General features: G+C 38.0%; 2 protein-coding genes across 6 annotated transcripts in view; both read right to left on the reverse strand.

Annotated features, from left to right (window-relative positions):
• The window catches only part of brip1 (BRCA1 interacting protein C-terminal helicase 1), a 41841-nt gene extending 41582 nt beyond the window's left edge, over positions 1-259 (reverse strand). For 3 of the 4 annotated variants that reach the window (XM_023350695.1, XM_023350696.1, XM_023350693.1), the window contains exon 1: positions 46-259. The gene's annotated coding sequence lies outside the window, so the exon portion shown is untranslated. The remainder of the gene's footprint in view (positions 1-45) is intronic. The other variant, XM_023350694.1, reaches the window with a different exon arrangement.
• Positions 260-3117: 2858 nt separating this feature from the next.
• Positions 3118-12149, reverse strand: ppm1d (protein phosphatase, Mg2+/Mn2+ dependent 1D). Of its 2 annotated transcripts, none has more exons than XM_023352026.1 (6): positions 11429-12149; positions 7912-8140; positions 6557-6681; positions 5628-5809; positions 5241-5465; positions 3118-5048 (listed from the first exon to the last, which is right to left on the reverse strand). In XM_023352026.1, the coding sequence occupies exons 1-6, from the start codon at positions 11946-11948 to the stop codon at positions 4677-4679; spliced, it is 1653 nt and encodes a 550-aa protein (XP_023207794.1). In that variant the 5' UTR covers positions 11949-12149; the 3' UTR covers positions 3118-4676. The 2 variants fall into 2 exon arrangements, with proteins under 2 accessions (XP_023207794.1, XP_005807796.1); XM_005807739.2 differs by having other exon boundaries at positions 3118-5051; positions 11429-12148.
• Between the last annotated feature and the right edge of the window lie 7595 nt (positions 12150-19744).

The following is a 19744-nucleotide window of genomic DNA, read 5'->3' on the forward strand; positions in this document are numbered from 1 at the left end:
ATTAAGTATTCTAAAGCACTTTGGCCAAACTTATTTAAATATTACCTGCTGCCACCAACCTGAAATAAGATATGACCTGAACAACTGTCTGAAAAGCTAATACTAGATTTTTGGCACCTTTACCTTCACTTATGACAGCCGTTTCTAATGTTTAGTAACTAACGTTTGTTAATAAAATAAATATTCTCAAGTAGGTAAAGGTTGCTAATACAAAGTGTTCATATTCTTTCTGCTGTCCTCATAATTCTTCCCGCTCTCCAAAATCACATTGGAAAGCCAAACAGGATGTTACTACGTCACAACTGAGTTCTTCCTACAAATCATTTCAAAATAAAAGCTACATGGAAAAATCCTGTTGATCGTACGCTCAAACAGGATTTGACTTCAGTTTTCAATCACTCACAGAATTCAATCATTAAACATTAATGTCTGTAAACTTTAGAGAAAATATAATAAAGAATAAACAGAACATGCAACCTTCCACCTGTTCAAACACTGAACAGGTGGATCAGAACAGAGTAATGTATTTACCGTTCAATAGTGAGTAAACCATGGCAGAGTAAGACACATTCTTAGCATAAGCAACCACGGATTAAGTTTTACCAATGAATAACTAGCAAGTTATTTCTCTTTGTTGTAGTATTTATATTGTTTCTGCATTTTATTGTACTTTCAAGGCTTTTAATTAAGTATTTTTCTGGATAGTTATGTATATATACATGCATACATAACTGTACATGTACAGTCATGCTCATAATAATAGTGTGTTTCAAAAGGTGAGTAAACCTCAAAATACGTCAATTAAATTGTATTTTAATTAACGCAAATGCATTGGCGACACCGCACATTCTATTTCAAAGCAAGAAAATTGGAAAAAGTAGCTGAATGTGATTATATTTTACGGAAAATCAAGAAATTTTTAAAAATAGCAGTGTTGATATCTTTCTTTACAAACTCAAAAATATACTGTATAATATAAGAAGTGTTTGAAGATTCAACTTTCCTCAGAATTATAAACTAAAATTTAGTTTATAATTTTAAATATTATAAAGTCAGAAACCAACATTTCCCATAACTGCTTCACATGTGGTTCATGGAGTCAATCAGTTTGCGGCACCAGTCAACAGGTTTTGCAGCCCTGTAATACCTGTTGAATGCAATACCTATATTCTACAGGGCTGCAATACCCTGGAAACATTCCACAATTCCTCTGCATTTTTTTGTTTAGCCTCACAAACAGCATTTTATATGTCAGCCCACAGTCCAGGGATTGTGCTGATCCATTACTTGAATTCTATTTTTCTGGAACCATGATTTTGCTTGCTTGGTGGTGTGCTTGGGGTAATTGTCTTGTTGAAACTCTAATTTCAAGGGCATGTCCTCTTCAACATGACTAGTACTCTGGTGTACTTAAACTGATCCAGTTTGAGTACACTGGAGTACACTATATATCCCCTGGTATGCAATATATAGGACCAACACCATAGTACAAGAAACATCCCCACTTCATGATGCTTGCACCACCATGCTTCACCGCCTTCACTGTGTACTGTAGCTTGAATTCAGTCTTTGCAGGACATCTGACAAACCGTCTGTGGCCCTTAGAACCAGAAAGAACAATCTTACTTTCATCAGTCCACAAAATATTACTCCATTTCTTTTTAGGCCAGTCATTGTGTTCTTTGGCAATTTGTAACTGCTTCAGCGCTTGCATTTTTTTTTTCGCAATGGGACTTTGCGGAAGTTTCCTGCTGGTAACTTCACACCGACGTCATCTGATTATTAAAGCACTGACAGACAATGTCAGGTCTTCGTTGATCCTCCTGGAGCTAATCTTTGGCTGAGCCTTTGCCATTTTGGTTATTGACCATTCCATTCGAATAGTTGTTTTTCTTTTTCTTTCTCGCCTTTCTGGCTTTGGCTGCCATTTTAAAGAGTTTGAGATCATTTTAGCTGAAGGTGCCTTGATCCTTAAACAAGGGTTACCTGCATACATTTTTTTTCCCACATAATCAATGACCTCGCTAACTGAACTCAGCACTGCTATTTTTTTAGCACAACCCTTTTGGTAAATGATTCGGTTTCACAGAATCAGCAGCATGCACATCATGCCTGCTAGTTTTCTATACCTTTACAAAACCTTCTAGAAATTTGTTTGTAGTGTAGAAGAAGAAATTCTAACAATGATTTATCTTGCTAGTGATGTGGGACTGCTACTATTTTGAAAACAACTGCATGTATGTGAGCAACAGACTGCATCATAATTTCCTTGAGATTAATAAAGTACTACCTAACTTAAGTAAAAGTAAAAATGTCTACAAGAGAAAATTTATTATTTAACTTCAGGAAAAATTATTTTAATAAGTTCATTTCTGGAATAAGTGGTTTTGCTTTTCTCCACATTTACACTGTACACATGCACAACAGCTTTTAAAACTAGGGTTGGAAGTGGAAAAATGACATTTCATAAGCATTTTTCAAGAATAAAATTACAGATATGAATCAACAGACCCAAAACCAGGCAACAGAATGTATATATCTACAGAATGAGTCAAACATAAAGATTAGCAGAAAAAAAACATGCAACATCAAACAGGGTTTGGGAGATTCATCAGTCTTGTGTATTGGTCATTCTGTTCAGCTTGATTTTTTTTACAATAATTTTTACACCAATGCTCAAGACAAAAGGGCTTGGCTTCTGTAGAACTTCACGTCTGTAACAAGGATGCTTCGTCAGGTGCTTCACATCCCTGCCACAAACTCAGATTTGTATCTTTTATCAAAGAAATTAATTTGCCTTAGTCCCCCTTAGCCTGGCAATTGCCTTCCTACTTAATTCCACATAATTCTCATCTCCTTTCAGTGCTCTATATTGGATTTCTCTTATTGAAGTGGATTTTAACTAGGCCAGTCAAAAAGGAGCAGTTGTGAATGGTGATGTAGTTTCTGTACCATTTAAGAACTGCAGTCTGCCTACCACTGTAGTTTGACAGAGGAGGAAGTGAAGGAAGTCATTCAGTCTGTTAGCCACACTTCCAAATATTAAATCAACATTAAAGCTGCAGTAACTATTAAAAAAGAAAATTGACATATTTGATAACTATCATTATAGTATAAGACAGATAATCTGTAAAAAAAATAATTGAGCTCCTCTCAGTAATAACTAGAAACATCCTTTTAGAGGCAGGAGGAGGGTCTTAGTCCTGACAATCATGCTCATACCCATCTCCAGTCAGAACTATGGCTGCACAATATGGGAAAATCTTGGGCTACTGATAATATTACGATAACTAGTATATATAACTAGTTGTCATATATGCCCAATTTCTACTTTCCTCTCCGTCTCATCTCTGTTTCCATCATTCTGTGACCTTTAGCATTTTGGGCAATGTCATTAGTGTCCAGTAGGAACATCTGGTGCTATAAGACTGCCAAACTGATTGAATATTATATTACTGAGAAAAATTGAGATTTATGACACTAGAAATAAATCCTAACTGATTGCATTATGTGTAATGATTAGTCATTACACAGTTCTTGGTGACATGAATATTGCACACACTTATTTTGCAATTCTGATTTTACATATTCTCGTAAACAGATTCCACTGATTTCATGAGACTCCCATGACTTTGAACATGACATCACTCTAAATTTCCTTTTGTAGCTGTTTTTGCAGCTACAAAAACAGATCTACCAGTTGCAAAAATCTGTTAAGACAGAATTGCCAACATCTGCAAATAGAGACAGAAGACAGTTTTGGAGAACAGGCAAATGTCTAGAATAAACACACCAAACAGCTGAAAACTGTTACTAAATACAACTATAAAATATATGAGGGAATATTCCTAAATGATGCAATATTTATCAAGGGTTTAACATGTATAAGAAAAACGAACATTGTCACACACTAACAATTCATATAAATATACAGAGTACTAGCTTACTGATTTGTTTACTGTAGTAGCACCTTCTGTTTATATTCAAGATAAGTTTTCAGTGATTAAATAAAATACATGTCAAAACTCAAGGTCCATTTAACATGGAAGCTGTGGGGTGTGCACATCTAGAAGGAATTTTTTGTTCTATCACACAATAAAAGAATGTATAAAAATAGATTCATTTTGCATAAACAGTTCTACATACTTAAATACTCAGCTATAAAATTCATAATATTTACACCAGCAACATTATGCATACCCAGTTCTTCTACTTATTACCACACATTGTGGTAGCACAAGCTGGAATTTACATTTGAATATGCAGGATTTAGAAGGAGATCTAATGGGTGTACTTCAGTTTAAAATAAATTCTCTTCAATTCATATTTTAATAAGTGACTTTTCCACAATATACCAAACACTGAAGGTAAAGAAAGCCATTTGTATTGGAAATGGCTTTAGGAGCAAACATAGGTTCTCCACCACAGTAAGGCCAAGAATGTTTATGGTGAACTGGCTGCAGCCCAACATTCTGATATAAGCGTCCCTCTCCCTCAGCGTCGATACTGCTTCACTAGCATTTTAGGAATCAAAAATCAGATGAGAAAACGTTTTAAGTGGGATTTGATTAAACACTTAGCACAACCTTTAACAAAGGTTGCTCTGACAATGTCAGAGGTGCAATCATCCCAAACAGGAAGCCATAGGAGACAAAGATAACAGCTGGTGTGTCTTTTCAGCAGACACACACTGTGGTCTTGTTATGCTGCTGTAGAATGGGAGAGACAGACTCCTTCTGTTTCTCCTCAGTGTTGTGCTGGACCAGCGGTGGCCTGTCAGTTCTGCGTTTAGCCTTCTTTGCCAAAAGGCCTGACGAAGGGGATCCATTCAGAGTTCTTTTGGTGGATGTCTTCCTGGTTACTGTTTTGTCAGCTAGACTGGAGTGACTGGGCGAGTCCATGGTGCTGTTTGAACATAGAGGTGACAGACTAAAAGGGTCCGACAGAGTCATGTGGTAGAAACTGTTGCTTCCAGATAGTCCATCCTGTCGCTCCAGAGCAGGGAACAGCTCAGACATGGCAGAGGTAGAGTCTTCATCTGGGGGTTGCTGCTGGAACCATAAACATAGGTGAGTTATTTAGCAGGAATATAAATCAACATTTTTCAAAATGCAGTATCTCATAAAAGGAAGTGTTAAATAAAAGGAAATGTTTAAAACCAATAAAAAGTAGCTGGTTTCATTCTGAGGATTTTTCTAAATTATGAGCAGCTAAAAGAATTAGCTTTGAGTCATCATTACCTGTAGTAGCGGAGTGTCTGCACGGGATATAGATGTAGGAGGACACTGGGACACTTTGGCCAGGTCCAGTAGGACCTCTTCATTGTGGAATGTTTCTTTGGAGCCCCCAGGTTCCAGCAGGGCAATCACAATGGCACTGGTGTTGTCAGCACGTAACATTCGTTGGCGCCACCGCAGCAACGAATGGCTCACAAGCTGCCTGGCACTTGTTACACCACATGGTACCTGGAATGACAAATGCTTGTTATTGTTGTGATGAGCATTGATAATGAGATAGACCTTATTGATTAGTCATTACACATGAGTCTTTTGACCAGGCTTCCTTATCTGACTGTTAATCTAAAAACTACAAAGTACTAGAGAATCACATCAACCCAAACAACTTACCATTTCCTCATCGTTCTTCTGACACATGGAGATGGCCTCTTGAGGTGGCACCATATTCCACAGACCATCACTTCCCAGGACAATGTAGCGGTGTTTTCGAGGGTCAAGAATCACAACGCTGGTGTCTGGCTCAGGAGAAACCACAAACTCTCCACTGTAGAAGTCATAACTCCACAAATCACCTGTGGAAGTTCAAAAATAAATATCAATGAAGCTGCATCAATGATGAAAAAAGACCAGCATGTTTTAAGAAGGTATCAAAGGTCAAAAAACACACAAATGCCATCAGTTGTAATCACCAGCTCCAAACAGATAGTAAATGTTATGTCTTGAAAGTAATCCACACCACACTGACAATTCCTCCTGCTATAGAACCTTTTATTAAATGACATGCAACTCACTATCAAAGTAATGAATGTTGCTTAATTTTTCCTGGAAATGTTAAAAAGATGAACAGAATGGTTTCCAGTATGTTTATTGATGTAACTCATGCCTCTGTAATGAATATGTACAAGATGACCTCGTCGTTTGTGTCCCTGGGTAAGACACTTCACCTGCCTTGCCTGCTGGTGTTGGTCAGAATGGATGACAGCGCAAAACTTCAGCCTGGCCTCTGTCAGACTGCCCCAGGGCAACTGTAGCTACGATCCAGTAGATTTCCATTATCTGCATGTGAATTTGCTCTTTGAGATTTTAATTTGATATATAAAGGGAATTATAAAGAAAATTGATTATTATTATTATTATTAAACAACTAAGCTGGATTGCAGTCAACAACAGTTCAAAGTGTTGCTACAATGGCTTATTTTTAAATTAATATTTAAGCTTCTGAAATAAATTTCTGAGCTTTCTGAATGGCCAAATCATCCGTTCAGGCAGCACCAGCTGTGGCGTAATTGACTGAAATTGTTTTGTTGGTTGTTTCTCACCTAAAGCTCGAGCAACAGCCAAGAAAGGTATCTGGTCAATAATGGTGCTCCGACGAACTGGACCATTGTGACTGAGTCTGGGCCTCTTCCAGACCACACGGTTCACTCCTGACTTCTTGATCACACTGAGGGAGATACGAGAAGAGAGGCAAGCAAAGTCCACATAAAATTAGTTTTAAGCAACAGTAAAGTGTTGCTCACCTCCTTTACTACTTTTCTTGTCACAAGAACAGGTCAAACCTACTTCTCTATGAAACTTACTACTCTCATCCACAGGGAACAGGTCTAGGATTAAAATTCTAATAAACTTCTAATGAAATCAAATAAATAATTAAGATTTTAACCAATCTGACTTTATGTAAACATGCTAGAATAAACCTTTTGTTTTTAAAGTAGTTTCACCAACTTAACCTGGGAGAAAAATTGCAACCTGACTGGAATTTCAGCTGGTTATGTAAAATAGCATTATAATCATTACTCATGATTTAATCCCAGCTTTTACAACAATAAGTATTTCTCCAACCTCTTTCCACCCAACATTTACCTGCACCTGCATGTTCCTCTGACTTGTAAAGCAAGTGAAGCAAGTTCTGGTGACAGAAGCTACAAACATCTAAAATCTTTTAAAAGGCTGCATAAAACTGTTTACAAGGCCTACAACACCCTTAAATATATCGATAGCCTCACAAGCTTGGTCAAACATGTAAAAACAACACAACTTTATTTTGTTCAGTTCATTTAGGTCAAAGATGTACAAAAATACACTGCAACAAACTTTCTTTCCAGAGAAAGAATGATGTCACTCAGAGCACAAAGAATAGCATTAGACTGAATAGATCCGTCTTATAGATTGGTAACATTGTCACCGATACCCGAGCTAGATTATTTTTCAATACTGGGATCAATACAATATTGATATCAGTTCATTTACAAAAAAGCCCATCCCCCAAGGCTTCAGTGGATTCTCATCCAGAAAGATATTTAGACATTTTTCATTGTTGGTCTAGACCACTGGTGTCACACTCCAGTCCTCAAGGGCCGCTGTCCTGCAGTTTGTAGATGTGCCACAGCTACAAAACACTGGAATGAAATGGCTGAATTACCTCCTTCTTGTGTAGATCAGTTCTCCAGAACCTTAATGACCTAATTATTCTATTCAGGTGTGGTGCAGCAGAGGCATATCTAAAAGTTGCAGGACACCGGCCCTTGAGGACTGGAGTTTGACACCCCTGGTCTAGACATTCCTTTCCGATTAATCCAAAATTTCCAGATATTACAGCAATGTCTACTTCTAAATGTTCCTGATTATAGCCTGTCATCAATGTGTGCAGAGCCAGAGAAAAATGTTGGTTTACCTCCCTCCAAGACCTTCGATACGTTCTCTCTCTTTGGGTAATTCAGGCTTGTGGTCCTGGGTCACTTCGACAGCTTTGATGAATGGAACTGAAGGATCATCCTGGACACCCAGAACTATGGCTGAATCGCCGACATGAGCCACATACATGCGGTTTCCTCTGAGCACTACAACACTGGCTGTGGTGCCTGATGTACTAGGAAGCCCTGTGAGAGTTTTTGGCCATTCAGCTGTGAAGAAAATAAAAAGACAATACATGTTTACTGATTGTGTAAACATTATTAGGGGTTCAATGTTAACCACTTGGCTGACACCAAAAATCAATGCACAGTACAGAAAGGTGCATTAAAAAATATATATGCATAAAAATTATTATATCATTGTTGTTCAGCAGTTTTTTTCCTTCTGTTTTAAGCTTAATTCTCTGATAGTAGCTCAGATTTTAAGGACAAGCCTCATCTGTCCAGAAACGGGCCTAATGCTGACCTCAACAGACACTTACAGTGTAACTACCGGGATAAAAACTGTGACTTGCTTAAAAATACAGCTGACATGCTCCAGCAAGTCCAGCCCGACACAAACACACCCACTGAGACAGTATCTGAACAACCCAAACTCAGCATAACGTGTCTATAGTCAGCCAAGCTAATTATAGAAACTAAATTTCATGTTTGACTATAAAACACAACATATGTCGTTTATGGTTTTGAATCAGCTCTGCTTGATTCTGTGAACATCCTCAGTGATAGGGTTAAGTGCTTTGTTTATAGTCCATGACTCGGAGGCAGCAGCTAACAGTGCTGCAGCTAACACCGCTAGCTGCGCGCAGGGCTGAAGTTGGCATCCGATTTAGCACATGAGTTCATTGTATGCCATTTTGGATTTTGATATATGACTGCAATCATAAGTCAAACATGTACACAATTGTTATCTATAGATTTGCAAAACCTTCACTTCACTTGTGAAAACAATGCAGTTTTGATTGTTTATCTTTTGGCAAATAGATGTCTACATTGCAAATGGCTTGTGTAATTGCTTCCATTTTATCATAAATTCACATTTCAGATCTTTTATTCTTTGCAGGGAAATGTGCTAAAATGTCAGAGTCTCTGGTAGAAGCAGGTCACAAGAAAGGAGAGGAAAATATATACTAATACTGCCATTGCTGTATTCAGCCATAGTAGATCAAAGGTATCATTTCTTAATACTTCACAGCCTTTATGTAGACCACTAAGCTGAATCAAAACTGAAAACTGCAAGACTCAGAACGGCCAAGCCTAGTCTACACTGACTGAGGTAAAGTCAGCTGACCTTAGCTCTCCCCAAAGACTAGCTTCATAAATGTTGGATTACCATTACAGTGATAGAGAAGCAGAGGTACCCTTGCTGGCAAAAACTATCAGAATAAGACATAACTGCCACTACCATATGCTATATCCATAATACATATATAGATTCTGTAGATTTTGCAGCTTCATGCAAGTACTTCGTAGGGTATATTTTGTCTCATGTTCAGGAATTTATTTCTCATAAATCCCAAGAGTTGACAACAAACTTTGAGAATATTATGCTAAAGATTTGCCTATGCTATTGCTAGAACAAATATTCTATAGTTTTACTGTAGATCTTTGGATAAACACCGAGACTCATTTTCAAGAATTTCTTCTTGATTTTTATTGGCATTTGGCCAAGTAAGTAAAACACCTAAAACACAATTTTCAATAAATTAACAGCTTTCTGTAGCACTTGATGGGTGAGGAGGTATTATTTCTTTCAGCTGTATTGGAGTAGAGAAGCATCTACTCCACAGGTGTCAAACTCCAGTCCTCAAGGGCCGCTGTCCTGCAACCTTTAGATGTGCCATAGCTACCATACACTGGAATGAAATGGCTTAATTACCTCCTTCTTGTGTAGATCAGTTCTCCGGAGCCTTACTAATGACCTAATTATTCTATTCAGGTGTGGTGCAGCAGAGGCACATCTAAAGGTTGCAGGACAGTGGCCCTTGAGGACTGCAGTTTGACACCCCTGATCTACTCCAACACACTCATCAGCTTGCTATTTATTCTATGCCTCTCTGGCTGTGTTTATGTCTTCTCAGACAAGTGATGAAAGTATTGAAAAGAACAGTCTCCCTCCATCTGTTAAGCTTTCTCAGTCAGTATAAGCCCAGACTGAAAACTCATCTATTCTCCCTGGCCTTCAAGACCAGTAAAAGAGAAAAGGTAAAGGATGGAAGATAATCAGATAATTAGATAATCATTGCAGCTAAATTTTTAAATTGTTTGGGTTTTATTCATGCTATTAACTTTTGGTATCTCTGCTAATTTTATTTGTCTTAGTTTTACTAAACTTAATTTTATTTCTATTTTTTCTCTTTTCTAACTGTGATGTTTGTTGTGAAGCATTTTGGTCAGCTGAGGCTGGGGGGAAGTTTTGTCTTCATCTTGTGGCCAAATGCTGTGAGTGTGGCTATAATCCACCTCTGCTGTGTTTGTACTTTAAGTCCTGTTGTATTTTCATACCTTTGGTTGAAAATACAAATAAATTTTGACTTTGAAAATCAAAGTCAACTTTGAAAATGGGAAAGACCGCATATTGAAAACCAGTGCTTTAAAATACAATTTTTGATTTATGAGACTAACGGCAGTTGTCTGCTCCTGATCCAGATTTATTTAAAATGCAAGAAGCCATCCTCAAAACTTTCATAACTAGAATAGACCATTATTAGGTCATACACTATCCTTTAAAAACACAGGTCCCAAAAGGCCATCTTTGAGGATCAGTGTCCTGCAACTTGTATTTGGATCTGTATTTGTATTTTTGAAGACCGAGTACAAATTTCACTGATTACAGTTTTATTAAAATATAAATTGGAATTATTTACCTTAACACAGAGGTGTCCAAAGTCACTCCTCAAGTGCGGGTATCATGTTTTGAACCTCTCCCTGGTCAACACACCTGGATCAAATGATGGCTCATTTGCAGGCTTCTGCAGAACAATGGCATGCTAAGGCTAAGGAGGTAGTTACCAACACCGAAGAGAGAACTAAAACATGCAGGATACCGGCCTTAGGGAGACTGACTTTGGACACCCCCATCTTTAGCATACTGGAGTCGAGGAAATGAAATCCAAATCTTTAAAAGACAACGGAATGACCCTTTAAACAAGCAACTATTCAGAGGCATCGAATCTGATACTGACTTCAGTTACGTTAGCGGTCATATTAAATTCGAAAAGAAACACAAAATACTCTTATTTATACCTAAACCCGACTTAACCAGCATTTAAAATGAAACAACTCATGGTGGAACAATAAAACGCTTGTCAGACAGTGGAAAATTACTGTTGCCGTAGAACCTTCGAGTAAGCTAGCAGTAGTTCGGTGTCGGCAAAACATTCATGTACGTTCCACAAAGTCCGGTTTTTGGCCATGTTTAAAAAGATGAGGATTACATAATTTAATTTCCAACTGGTTGATATTAATTAGAATTTTGTGAGTTGATGTTAAACTTACGTAGCTTCTTCCACATAGCATGGTGGCAGGCTACAAATCCTTTGCGTATAGCTGAGCAGACCTCCCGGTCACAGTTGGACCAGAACCCGCGTTGTTTCTTTATGTATTCCCATAAACAGTCTCGCGCAAACTGCGCAGCCTCGCTGCCCCCGTGGCCATCGAACACCGCGAAGAACGCCACGGAACGGCGGGAGCGACCGGAGGTACTGGCTTGATCTCGAGGTGGACACTCGCTTCCCGGTGAAATGGTTTCCTCAAAAATGTGTTTTTCTGCAGTTCGAACTCGTTCACTTGATAATTCTGTAAGCTGCTCAGTTTTGGCTTTTCCATCTTTAATGTCTGGATGTGAATCCACAGCCGTGACGCTAAAAGCTCCCCCATTACCCGCCTCCTGTTCACCCGGCGTCGGCTCGTCTTCCCCCGGCTCGGGCTCCACTATGACCTCAGTCACGTCTTCCATGTATTTCCTGCCTCCTTGGTCAGTAAAGACACTAACTCGCATCAGCAAGGCGTTTTCCATGGTTCCAGCTCTATGAAGCTTTTCAAGTTTTCGGATTTGTTGGCATATAAAATTGAAGCTGGGTCTGATTTGAATGCGGGGAAACGTCCTGCCTTTGTTTATGTTCGGGCGTAGTAAGCATGCTCAAACCGTACGTCTTGACGTCAGAAACTGCCTTCTTCTGATTAAATGACGTGGCAACGCCACTGCGGCTGTTGCCCTCTACAGGTTAATCCAAACCTATTCTCATTAAAGCAAATAGGCCACATAATGTAAAATCAGGAGCACAGCTGAAATCTCTACACCAGTGTAATTAGCAACTTGTCTGTCATAAAACAGTTCAAGGGTTTGCTGTGGTTACAGTTCTTTATTTTGCAGAGTTGTCAGACACATTTATGTAACCTGTGTGTACGATTAATGTCCTTTACTGATAGCCTAGACTTATACTGACAATTAACCTTGATGTGTTCAGTTGAAGGGACTCAAACCACAGCAGCTGCTGGTTGTTCTTTAATGCAGAGGCCTGCACAAGTTGTTACATTTAGTTATTTATATACAGGTTTTTTACTGTCTTTCTTTCTTTAGAATCGGAATCAGATTTATTGACCAAGATTGTGTGTACCAACAAGAAATTTGACTTTAGTTTCTGTGCTTGCATTATACCCTTATAGAAAATGGAATAAAGGAACAGTATGTACATGTGAGTGTGTACAGCCATTTATCAAAATAAAGAAAATGCTTATGATTGTGCAAATATGCCATTTTTTTTGTTGTCTCTCAGTAAGATGTTTATTGAATTGGGGAAGAAACTGTCTCTGTGGCAGTTGGGTTTTAAGTGTCACTCTGTAGCATTGACCTGAAGGTCTAACAGTTTTATATGTTAGACCTGCAGAAAAACACAAGTCCTGGACGGAGAATCAGCCTTGATTCTCTCTCTCCCTGGTTGTTCATGCCACTCTGGGCCTGTCCTGTTTTGTGGCTGAGTCAAACTGCACTGATGAATGCGAGTGTATACAAGACTGACTGAATGAATAATAACTCGATGAAATTTTACTCACGTAAGAGTAGTAATACTTTGTAGTAAAATTACCCAAGTAAAAGTAAAAAGTACAACATAGTAAAAATTCTCTTAAAAGTACATTTTTTAAAAATCACTCAAGTAAATCTAATTGAGTAAAAGTAGCTAGTTACTACCCAACTCTGGGTGTAAGGTGGTTAATAGGAACAGGAAGTGATACACAGTAGACAGTGTTGTTGATGATGGCGAGGGGAGGCAGTGTGGGAAGTGATGTCTGAAAGTCCACTGTCCTCTCCACAATCTTGAGCAGGTTGACCACATCAGTAGACCAGCTGATCAACTTCTTGTCTGTATTCAAACTCATCACTGTCCCAGATCAGAACAATGACAGCGGTGTCATCTGCAAAGATCCTGAAGTTTCATAGACTGTAAGTTAACTGCATCATTTGCTGATCTCTTTGCCATGTAAGTAAATTGCAGGGGGACCTCCTGAGATTGACTGCTTCAACACCAGTCGGTCAAAAGACTTCATGACTACTGACATCAGGGTGACTGTTAACTTGATATCCTGAGGAAAACGTTTTGACATATCTTGCAAAGTCTGCTATCACACACCCATGACCAGAATGGAAACCAGTTCTAAAAGTTGTGGATGATAGCCTCTTCTCTGCACTCTAGACAGCATTGTGCTCCATTTCAACACAGAGATTTTCAATGTTTTTTTTTTAAATATAATTGTTCTTACTGTCTGTCAGGCAGGTGAATATTAACACTGAATATACTCAGTTTCTTTGCGTTTCCAAAGGTGTATCACAGGGGTACATCCTTAGCCCCATTCTGTTCTCCATTTACAGTGGATACATAAAATATTCAGACCCCTTTAAAATTTTCACTGCTTGTTTCATTGCAGCTGTTTGCTGAATTAAAAAAAGTTCATGTTATTTCTAAAGAATGTACACTCAGCATCCCACTTTGACAAAAAATACAGAAATGTAGAAATTTTTGCAAATTTATTAAAAAAGAAAAACTGAAATATCACATCATCATAAGTGTTCAGACCCTTTACTGTGACACTCATTTAAATCGCATGCTGTTCATTTCTTCTGCTCCTCCTTGAGATGGTTCTACTTCTTCATTGGAGTCCAGCTGTGTTTAATTAAACTGACTGGACTTGATTAGGAAAGGCACACACCTGTCTACATAAGACCTCCACCAGTCAGGGCTTTATGGTGGAGTGGCTGGATAGATTCCTCTTCTCAGTGCCAGACATATGAAAGCCTCCATAGAGTTTACCAAAAGACACATGAAAGACTCAGACTGAGAAATAAGATTCTCTGGCCTGATGAGATGAAGATTAAACTTTTTGGTGTTAATTCTAACACCAATGAGTGGAGAAAACCAGACACTGCTGTCACTACAATCCCAGCAGTGAAACATGGTGGTGGCAGCATCATGCTGTGTGGGTGTTTTTCACCTGCAAGGACAGGACGACTGGTTGCAATTGAAGCAAAGATGAGTACAGAGAGATCCTGGAAGAAAACCTCTTACAGAGTGCTCAGGACCTCAAATGGGCCAAAGGTTCACCTTCCAACAAGACAATGACCTGAAGCACAGAGCTAAAATAACAAAGAACAACTCTAAAACCATTCTTTACTGGCCCAGCCAGAGCCCTGACCTAAATTCAATTGAACATCTCTGGAGAGACCTGAAAATGACTCCACCAACGTTCACCATCCAACCTGATGGAACTGGAAAGAATCTGCAAGGAAGAATGACAGAGGATCCCCAAATCCAGGTGTGAAAAACCTGTTGCATCATTCCCAAAAGGTGCTTCTACTCAATACTGAGCAAAGGGTCTGAATACATATGACTTTTTCTTTTTTAATAAAGTTGCGAAAATTTCTACATTTCTGGAGTTTTTTCTGCTGAGTGTACATTTATGAGAAATAACATAGACTTTTTTGATTTTAGCAAATGGCTGCTATAAAAGCAAAAATTTCAAAGGTGCCTGAATTCTTTCCATACCCACTGCAGATGAATGATATTCCACATTCTGTTGGTAAAGCATATATTTATACACTGATGACGCCTTTTTGTATGTCTTTGGTTCATCCCCTTTCTTTAAATCAAAGATTATTTTATATCCAAAGTCACTTCTGTGAATGTAGAATTATTCTTGAATGATAAGGGAACAAAAGTCCTATGGTTTAACTGAAAATAAATGTTTATCTCTCCAACTTGGACTTCAACGCTACAAATGGAACCATCATTGTCTGTCAAAGCAAAAAGTGGATTTCTGTTCAAAAACCTTGACTAAAAGAAACATTATTGAAATATAAATTATTCATGTTTGATTATGGTGACATAATTTATAACATACTTGCAAATAAATTAAACTGGATGCAATATGTCATTCTGTCATTCAATCTATTTCTAATTCATCTTATAAAACACACCTTTGTTGTTGAACTGTCAGGTATTTAGCTTTCATTGCAGACTTGTGACATCTACTGGCTCCTGTTCATTTATATAGCACCCAACTAGATCTTTCTCCTCATTATTTAAATCACTTACTACAACAAGAATCCCCCTGACGATACAGTCCTCATTCCTCCCAACTTATTAAACTGAAAGTCCCTAGAACTAAGTCTCCTTTTATGTCTTTCTGTTTTCTTACTGCAAATGACTATAGTTTTTTTTATTTATCAAAATTCACTGCATCTCTACACTTTGATTTTATTTCCTGCTTTTAATCACAGACTAAAGAACCTTATTAAGTAGTCATGTCATTTTTTGCAGAATAATTACATTGCTTATTATATGTGTGTAAATGTTGGTATAGCAGTTTCAGGCTAACATTGTAAACACCAAATTGTAAAACTGGTGAAAAACTAACTTTAACTATTGTCACTGCTTATTACAGTCATGTTGTTTCAAATGGGTTTTGCCATATTTTCTATTGCAGATTTTGCCTTTAGAACTGTTTATTCAGTCAATAACCCTGAATAATGCTTCACAATGGACTCTTGAGTTGAAATAAAAAATGAATGGGTCACTGATCTTAATTATTACCTGGTGGGTTTTTTGTGGTGGTTGTAGGCTTGTTTTTTTTGTTTTTACAAAAACATATTCCATTTGGCTTTAAAATAATTCCGGTCTTATGAGGGTTTTAAAAGGTTCAGCTTGCATTGACATATTTTACAATATTTGTGCTTATCAGAAAAATGATGAGCTAACTTTTTTCTGTCATTGGTTAAAGACTGAGCATCACAGTTTCAGTCAGTTCAAACAGATATGTGTTATAGAAAACCAATGAGAAATAAGCAAACTGCTGGTGCAGTTTCCCTCGACTTAGAACAGGTCTTTGATACGGTGCCCCATAATTTACTGATTTCAAAGTTCTCAGAATTTAAGTTGTCACTGTCTTGGTTTCAGTCATATTTAAAAGAACATGAACAATGTGTTGTCATCAATTACAGTAAATCTTCCTTTATCAAAATTGAAACAGGGATTCATCAAGGAACTATCTTCAGGAATCCCCTCAAAGGATAGTCTCCCTGAAATTTGTCCTGAAATTAACCTGCAAATGTATGCTGATAATATTATTTATGAGTGGGATTAAAGCAGTATCGCAGTCAGTGAAATACTGAATAACAGCTTGTAGAGAATGTCGTCGTGGCCAAATGACTCCTGTTAATACAAAGAACAAAAAATGTGTATTTGCTTTTCAAAAAAAGAAAGCACCCTTACAGTCCTTGCACATTCGAATCAGTGGAGATTCTGTTGAACAACTATCACATGAGAAACATTTAGGAATAATTTTGGATGCTCAGTTAAGAGCAATATTGATAGAATCCACAAAACTGTTGGAACATACATTTCAAAATTATCAGACAATGTCTAACGCTCTACTGTGCAGAGATGTTTTGCAACTCAATGATCCTTTCACATTTGTCTTATGGAACAACAAGTTTGGTTACAAACTAACCAAACTATACTCAAATTACTGGAAAGTCTTTAAAATTGGGCCTTAAAGGCATTACATCAGAAGCTAATAATACTTCATTACTGTAATATTCTTTCTAATTTTGGTATCCTGGATTGTTTAAATTTTATAAGTCACAACTTTTTAAAATGGATTTTTAAAGACTTAAACGGACTTGCACCCAACCTGTGCAAGTCCTGTGCAGAAAATGCAAAGGTAGATTAGCTTTAAATGGCTACTGCACGGTTCCCTAACGTAGAGCCACTTGTGCTCAAATTACTCTCTATATTAGAGGATCTGAAATTTGGAGCTCACTCCCTGTCAATTTAAAGTCTATACCAGTTTATGTATGTTCAAAAACAAACAAAACTCCACTTATATCAAAAACAGAACTGTAACCATATGTAAATATTTCTCTTGTATTGTTGTGTTTTAAAATTTTCTTGCTTTTTATTTATAATTTTGCACATGTTGTCAATAGTATGTTTTATTTTAATAATTTAATTACCACTACTAATAATGACTCTCAGAGCCTCCATGTTGTTCAGACTCTGGGTCCATGGTGAGGAGGAGGAGGCGGTTCTGTGCCCTCCAACTATCAAATTATGGGCAAGAATATTTTTTCATACACTGGTTTGTGAATAAAAACGTAGGTCTGATGTTGACGTTAGAAAAACTGTTTCTATTTATAGTTTCATAATCGTCCTCACAATAGCGGGAAAAAACCCGCCTCGCCACTAAACACAGAAACGCTTCGGCTGCAGAGAAACTTCTGACTTTAACTTCATCATTCTGCTAAATGCCCGGTTCGCTACAGGCAGCTTGAGTCGGTCCACCGAAAGATATAGAGAATATGTCTTTCTATCAGACATCCTGATGCAACTCACGATACTGCGACTGTCACAGCGAGCTGCGACGCAGCTCAAAGCCCCGGTACCACCCGGTACCACCCGGTACCACCAGGTACCTACCACCTGGTGACTATTTGCTCTGGTTCTCCTTAACGTTTCTACCAGGCGGGTTAAAGCCGCTGCTGACGGGATCTGGGCTGGAGGTTCGCGGCTGTAAATAGAAGTTATTGCAGAACCTCAAGTGTTAAAGAAAGATTCGGCCCAGAGCAGTTGGAGTTCACAAAATAAACATCAGAGAAAATACTGGAGCAATAATTAGAACCGCAGCATAAAGCCAAACATGCCACAACTAAATGAATCAAAATGTTCCCAAAGCATCGGTGGACTGACAGGGACTAAAGGTAGATTCCAGAGATGCGCATCGCAGCAGCTGTTCCTCCAGGGCCGGCCCAAGGTAATACGGGGCCTTAGACAGAACCCCCCTCCCTCCGGAACCCGTCCTACTAAGAACCTCAGCATCGCTAACATGTTTAAATATACACTGCTCAAAAAAATAAAGGGAACACTCAAATAACACATCCTAGATCTGAATGAAAGAAATATTCTCATTGAATACTTTGTTCTGTACAAAGTTCCATTTGCACAACAGCAGGTGAAATTGATTGTCAATCAGTGTTGCTTCCTAAGTGGACAGTTTGATTTCACAGAAGTTTGATTTACTTGGAGTTATATTGTGTTGTTTAAGTGTTCCCTTTATTTTTTGAGCAGTATAGATAAGGTGAATCTGTGAGAGGGAGACCAGGTTTATTGGCAGAGTTTAAAATCAATCACTGATTATTGGTTATTTGCTGTGATGTATTTGTAAACAAACCCAATTCAAATACAAAGATTACAGCATATTGTAGCCATGGTAACACAACAATCAAACTATCAAGATGATTCTTTAAAATGTTACAAAGTAAACTTCCTAATTAAATCCTAAATGTACTATTTATCTTTCTCAGCTGATGCATTAAATAAAATGTAACAACATTGTAATTCTCTATAAATGATGCTACAGGTTTAGATCTATGGTCTGTGTTACAATTAAACAATTTCTAGGGGCCCCTGAATATCTGGAGGCCTCTGAATGTCTGGAAGCCCCTGAGTGTCTGGAGGCCCCTGAATGGCCCCTACCAGCAGCTACTGAGTTTTCTTTGCCTTTATATCCCAGTCTTATAATTCTAGATCTCAGAGATGCTAACATCAAACTATTATATAGAGTTAACCCCTTTGAGTTTTTGGATCTATAAATCAGTCTGCAGCCAGGTTGTTGTAGAGGTAAAATAGATATTATTAGGGCTTCATTAGTAAAATGGCAGCAATTTTGCTTATTTCATAACTTTATAACGTAAGCGACCTTCTCTCCTCTGGTCTGTTTAACAGCTACAGTCTCAGATCAGCTCAGCCCTCCAGGACTGTCAGCAGCAGAAACAGAAACTTTATACCTGTTGGGGAAAATATAGACTAGATTTGCTTTGCATTTCCCCGCATGATGGCAATGATATAGTAGGATCCAATTAGATTCTTGATTAATATGGGTTGTTGCTATGTTGTTGTACGGAGTTTTTGTTCAATGTGCCCCTTTTCTAAATTTGAGCCCCTGCCCCTCCATAGGTCTCTGCACGGCCCTGACTGTATGTATGTAATTGGGATTACTAATTAGGTAAAAATAATTATCTTTTGAAGTTTTAGGTTCATTTTTAGACTGATAATAATACAAAGCCACTTGAACTGTTTTCAAAGCATATCTCAAAGTATTGTACTCATGTGCATCATAAACACAGATAGAAACTTCACTGTCTGGATTTTAGATGTATTGGTGTCTTAACAGCCTTCAATGTGGATCAACAGCATCTAGTCCTAAAAGGTTTATACATTGAACCTTATATCCAGACTACACTAGTTCCCCTCTAACCTGTCA

This window comes from Xiphophorus maculatus, chromosome 18 (genome assembly GCF_002775205.1).
Source record: "Xiphophorus maculatus strain JP 163 A chromosome 18, X_maculatus-5.0-male, whole genome shotgun sequence".
Taxonomy (NCBI): domain Eukaryota; kingdom Metazoa; phylum Chordata; class Actinopteri; order Cyprinodontiformes; family Poeciliidae; genus Xiphophorus; species Xiphophorus maculatus.

What these genes read in the sequence shown, in the direction of transcription:
- ppm1d (XM_005807739.2), bottom strand. Translation starts at nt 11,948, where the DNA reads ATGGAAAACGCCTTGCTGATGCGAGTTAGTGTCTTTACTGACCAAGGA. An exon ending in ATCGAAGGTCTTGGAGGGAG is followed by an intron (nt 6,682 to 7,911) that starts GTAAACCAACAT and finishes TATCTCCCTCAG; the next exon opens with TGTGATCAAGAAGTCAGGAG. An exon ending in GGCTGTTGCTCGAGCTTTAG is followed by an intron (nt 5,810 to 6,556) that starts GTGAGAAACAAC and finishes GAACTTCCACAG; the next exon opens with GTGATTTGTGGAGTTATGAC.